Source organism: Alligator sinensis, unplaced genomic scaffold, assembly GCF_000455745.1.
Source record: "Alligator sinensis unplaced genomic scaffold, ASM45574v1 scaffold27_1, whole genome shotgun sequence".
Lineage (NCBI taxonomy): Eukaryota > Metazoa > Chordata > Crocodylia > Alligatoridae > Alligator > Alligator sinensis.
In genome coordinates, this window is record NW_005842554.1 from 693,455 (window position 1) to 699,447 (window position 5,993).

The window sequence follows — 5,993 nt, forward strand, 5'->3', positions numbered from 1 at the left end:
CCTTGCTGGCTGCGGTCTGGCATTGGCAGCTCATGTTCATCTTGGAGTCAATAATGACTCCAAGATCCCATTCCGCCTCTGTGCTTTCAAGAAGGGAACTCCCCAGCCTGTATGTGTGCTGTGGATTCCTTCTCCCAAGGTGCAGCACCCTGCATTTGTCTATGTTGAACCCCATCCTATTCTCATCTGCCCACTTTTGTAGTCTGTCTAAATCTATTTGCCTCTCTCTCCCTTCAAGTGTGTCCACCTCGTCCCACATCTTAGTGTCATCAGCAAACCTGGACAGTGTGCTTTCCACCCCCTCATCCAAGTCGCTGATGAAGATGTTAAACAGTGTGGGCCCAAAGACCAAGCCCTGGGGTGCCCCAGTGCTCACATCTCACCAGGTTGAGTACAACCCATCCACTACTACTCTCTGGGTGCACCCCATCAGCCAATTTTTGCCCATCCAACTGTGTAGGCATCAATGCCACAGTCGCTTAATTTATTAATGAGGATGGGGTAAGAGACAGTGTCAAAGGCCTTCTTAAAGTCTAGAAAGACTACATCCACGGCGACACCATCATCTGTTCTCCTGATGCTGCTGCAGGTGAGGTACAGAGTGTGAAGGGAAGGGAACAACTTCCCTTTGCATTCATGTCTCTTTGGCAGGTACAGAGCGGTGGCCTCTTGGAGTCGAATCCAAGGGATAGGAATCCCCTTGTGGAAGGCAGTTGAGGTGATGCTGATCTGGGTTGTGGCTATTGTCCTGGCTGTCCCTGAAGCCATTGCCTTTGACATGGTGGAGCTGAACTACCGTGAGCAGATTCTCTGGGTCTGCATGCTGTCCTCTGAACAGAAGTCCAGCTTCATGATGGTGCGTATACCACTCCCTCCTCTGCCTGCAGGGGGATGTGATCGGGTGGGGGCCCAGGCACATCTAAGTTTTCATCCCATGCATGGCTGCAGAAGTGGATGGTATCCAGCTTCTCCTGGTCCTCAGAACAAGGCAGGGGATAACAGGATTGGGCAAAGTTTGGAAAGGTCTGGGATTTGGCTCACATGCCCATTTGGGTCACAGCGGGCATGTCTACATGTGCTTCTGACTGTGCAGTACCTGCCAGTACTGTGCAGTCCCAGTGGCACATGGGTCATTTTTTACCTTCCTGTGCAGTATCTTGTTGCTACTGAGCAATGGTGGCGGCACCATGGTTAGTGCCCACCAACATTGTCACTGTAATGATGAGCTATATCACCATAGCTCATTGCTATAGCAACATAGCATCTCGCATAGACATGCCCTGGTGCCCTACTATTAACTGGTTGGCAGGTGGACCAGAGCTTTGGTTCAGCCTGTTGGAGAGACAGGAGCTAAATCAGGACTTGTCATCTAGATCCACAGCCACATTTGCTCAGGCTCTGATCTGTTTGGATTTATGCTCACCTCTAAGCCAAACCTCCCAAGCCAGTGTTCAGTGATTTCACATGGGCTGAGATGAATGTAAGACTTGCACCACTCATGTCTGCCCTTCCTTGGAAGGGTTTGATTTGGCCACTGTCAGAGGCAAGAGACAGGACTAGTTGGACCCTGGGATCCAGTCTGATTATTTCCGTCATTCCTCATGACCCTTCTGTTTTGCATGCAGTTCTACCGAGATGTGAAGGACTGGTGGCTTTTTGGCTTCTATTTCTGCCTGCCTCTGGCATGCACTGGTGTCTTCTACACTCTCATGTCCTGTGAGATGCTGAGCAAGAGAAATGGCATGAGAATTGCCCTCAATGACCACATGAAACGGGTAAGGAAACCAGGAAAGGGAACCAAGCCATCTGCCAAGTAAGCTGCAGAAAGAATATAGACACATACTGGCCCCAGTATTAATGAGTACAAAGTTACTTCATTCCACCCAAGTCAATGAAGTAGAAGACAATGGAGCTATGCAAATTTACACTAAGACCTGTGGCCACTACCTGTATACATCTCAGAGCTCACTGAGTTTGCCTGGATCAACAATGGTTACATGGTCATAACTTTCCTCATAGTTCCACATTTTGTCATTTTCAACACTTAACCTTTCATCTCCAGGTAAATACTTTGAAGTATATACAAGGACAGGCAGGTGGAGCAAAGCTCTTTAAAGTGCCTTAGGCTCAGACTAGGATTTTGTAAACACAGGCCTGTCTCTGGTCTCATTTACATTGAAGTTTACACTGCTGTAAGTATGATTTACACCAGTGAAAGAAGAGGAGAATCAGGCTCATTTTAATGACACTTTTGACAGGGATAAGTCAGACCACTGGTGACTTTTAGAACTTCATAGGCGGTAGCTCTCTTTAATGTGCTGCAGGCTGGGCAACTCGCACATTATTATATAAAAGGCACTGTGTTTCTTAAACTAAACTAGTTCTTTATTAACAGCACTATACAGAGAGATGCTTCAAGTGCTGCTAGTGTTCCAGCCAAGTACACACAGAGAGGTGCTCTCCGGTGCCTATTCCAACTATCCCTTCCTGCAACCTATACCTTCTTTCAGGTTCCATGCGGGTTGCTACATCTTTCCTTTCAACATATAATGCTGTTTCTTTTTTACTGGCATTCTCTGAATGCTAGAGTTAAAGATGCATAGCTCAGTGCAGGGACATGGCTTTCAACATCCGCCCCTGGCTAGGTCTCACAGTCCTTCAAGCCCACTGCTTTTCAAACTAGTCCTCTTTCCTGTTTGCAATGTCACTGATGGTGGAGACTTGTTTCCACTGAATTGCTGTCCTCATTCTGCTGTGTCAGCTCTCAGTACTGCTCCTCTACTTTGTTTCCTCTGACGCTTCTCTATCAGGCCAGTTGATACCTATGCCTCTTTATAAGTCCACTTGGTCCTGGCCTTGTCCCCATCTATCCAGGCATGTCTGGTATTACTACACAGTTATCTTCAGTTTTTTTCCCTACCACTATCCTGAGTTGGTAGCTATCACATATGACAGAAGACAAAAAAACAAGCAAAATTCTGTTCTGATTTACTAATATCATGTGTACTTGAAAAGCACAAATTGAGCATCCACAAGAAAATGCTTTACTGTATTTGAAGGGAAGCAAAGATCACAGATAGCCTCAAGGGAAGAGCAAATGAATCAATCTGTAGAGTGCCTCCCCTACTGCAAACAGTAAAGTTGTCATAAACTTCCCCCTCCTACAACACAGGACGAAAAGGGATACCTGGGTATAGAACCCATCCCCAGGTATGACTGGGTCTCTGTCTCCCCATTACTAGGGTCTGTGATTGCTCATTCCACTGATACATTTGAGGGTTACCCAGGCAATAGTTAAAAATATCTGCATGCAAGAGTAACAGTGCAACATTATTCTGTCTCAGTCTGACTGTATATGGGAAGCCAAGGGACTCTAAAGCACAGTGGTCTCTAAATGTTCTTGATTGCCTGCTGGTTAAATACATGATTCATTATTACAGCAGAAAAAGGATGCAAAGAAGATGTCACTGTTTCATTGGTTGCAATGGCTGGCCCTTGTGTGTTCAGACCTCCGAGTAGCTTTCCATTGACTGGGAGGAATATTGGACTCGAGCTTGCTGCACCAGGACAGTGGTTAGCTCTGATGCTCAGCTCCAATACTTATTTTCTCATTCTTGTAAATTCCCTTATTTTTGGACATGTGTAGAGCAGTGCTGTCCAACTTCCTTGGTTCTGTGGCCTGGATTCAGCCCATAGGGCTTCTCACCGGCTAGATGACTCACCTTTGCTTGAAGAGCAGCAGCTGCTGGAGCCACTGCATTAGCCAGTGACTTGAGCCAGCAGTGTTGACTGAAGACCCCAAATTTGGTTGCAGAAAAAGGAGTCTTGGGCAGGAGGAGGGGGAAATGGTGGTGGCATTTGCTCCCTGAATTTCAGACCCCTGCCAATGCAGAGGCTCCTGCAGCTGCACGGACCACAATTTAACCCCTTGCAGGCCACATGCAGTCCATTGGCCACCGCTTGGACAGCCCTTGTCTAGGGGGTTAAGGGAGACTACGGTGGATGCTGCCACAGATCTTTCCCCCCACCCATGTGGTCAATCAAGCTCACCATTGGCTTGACTGAAGCCAGTGGAAAGCTTTCCATTGATGGTGTGTGCTTGCAGGGCTTTTGAGCGTGCATTCACCCAATGTCACTCACTTGGGATGCACATAGGGTATTCCTAGCCACCAATGTTTTGTCCTGCTTGTACTGTGCTCTCCCTCCCACATCACTCAGGGTTTCTCTGAGTGTCCAATAATATAAGCTTCAGTGTAACAGGATCAAAAGGGATCACATAGCCATCCAAAGGAGCCATGAGCCCTTATTAGCATTGTGCAATGATTGCTACCATTTTGAGAACATGCTGGTGCTACAGGGGGCACCTGGGGATTTGAAAGGAGTGCACTAGTGGGTGCCCTCTTGCTCCTCTAGTTCACGCTCACTCTCAGCATGCACTGACCAGCATGTCCTCACTCATGCGTTTTAGCGCCGGGAGGTCGCTAAGACGGTGTTCTGCCTAGTGGTGATCTTCGCCCTCTGCTGGCTGCCTCTCCACCTCAGCAGGATCCTAAAGAAGACTATCTATGATCAGACAGACCCCAACCGATGTGAGCTGCTGAGGTAGGGGCTACCAAAAAAGTGACCTTTGCTACTGTACTGCACTTAAAACTTGTGATCACAGAGAAGTAGGGCTGGAAGCAGTGCCATAGAAAGGCGGGGGGGTGAGTGGGGTGACTGCCCCGGGCACCAAAGTTAAGGGGCGCCAATAGGTGCTGCCCAGCTGGGGTGGAGGTGGGGTGTGGGATGGAGCCATAACTGGCTCATCTGGGGGGACATGGGGATGGAGGTAGGGTGGCTCCCGCCACTGCGTGCACTCCCAGGCAAGCGTGGGGGGGTTGGGTGCCCCCTGGATCTGTGTGCGGGATGAGGGTAGGCTGCCACTGCGGACTTTGCTCTGGGCGACACTTCCTTGCCATGGCACTGGCTGGAAGGGACCTCCAGAGGTCATCTAATCCTACCCTTTGTCCAAGGCAGGATCATCCCTATCCATACAATCTTATAGAATTAATTATCTAAGCTCTACATAAAACTACTATCAACCCTGACACAACACAGATATAACATCATAACCTGGCACAGGGAAAGCAGGGGAACTGTGACAGCCAATGTCCTGCTTCTGTAAAGGTTGTCAATATATGCTCAAATGATACAAGTAAAGGAGCACTGGAGCACCTTAGTCAAAGTCCCCCACCTTGGCTTGTGATTGCAAAGGTAAAGATCCCGGTACTGGGCTGAACCAGGGCACACATGATGTTGGGATCAAGGATCAGATCTCAGTTGCACTGTTACTACCTGCCAGTGCAAGGAGCCATTATTCTACACTCCCCCTGCACCAACAAGTAGAAAACCAGGTGCCCAGCAACCAGTGTGGTCCTGGAGCTGGGACCAACCATCAGCTGTTTGGCAGTCCCAGCCCCAGGACTGCACTGGAGTCTTGAACTTACTCTAGTGCAGTCCTGGGGCTGGGACTTACCAACAGTCAGCTGATTGTGGGTCCTAGCCTCAGGACTGCACTAGGGCCAGTCCAAGAGCCCCATCATGCAGCTGGCATCAGGCTGCATGGCAGGGAATCTGTCACATGTTCAATTTAAGGCATGATGGAAATTAGCCACAAAATTATTACACATATTTTGTGAAATAGTTTGTGGCTTATTTCCCACATTATAATGCCATTAATTACATGAACATGTGTCCAGGTTATTAAGGAAAATGCTATTAATTGGTTAATCACATCTTAAATATAATGTCTGCTAGGAGCCAGACAGAACAGTGGGTTGGTGCACTGTGGAAACCTCTTATTTTGTGCTTAAAAATCTTCTACCAAATCGTCTATCCTCTCCTCTCTCCTCCCAGTTTCCTCCTGGTCATGGATTACTTTGGCATCAACATGGCCTCTCTGAACTCCTGCATCAATCCTGTGGCTCTCTATTTTGTCAGCGGGAACTTCAAGA

At 48.1% G+C, this 5,993-nt stretch overlaps 1 protein-coding gene across 1 annotated transcript in view; it reads left to right on the plus strand.

The window, feature by feature from the left end:
* Positions 1–5,993, plus strand: part of LOC102382089 (endothelin receptor type B-like) — a 29,019-nt gene that overhangs the window by 20,192 nt on the left and 2,834 nt on the right. Inside the window, exons 4-7 of the mRNA XM_025213855.1 lie at positions 652–856; positions 1,626–1,775; positions 4,469–4,602; positions 5,896–5,993. Coding sequence (XP_025069640.1) covers positions 652–856; positions 1,626–1,775; positions 4,469–4,602; positions 5,896–5,993 — 587 coding nt within the window. The remainder of the gene's footprint in view (positions 1–651; positions 857–1,625; positions 1,776–4,468; positions 4,603–5,895) is intronic.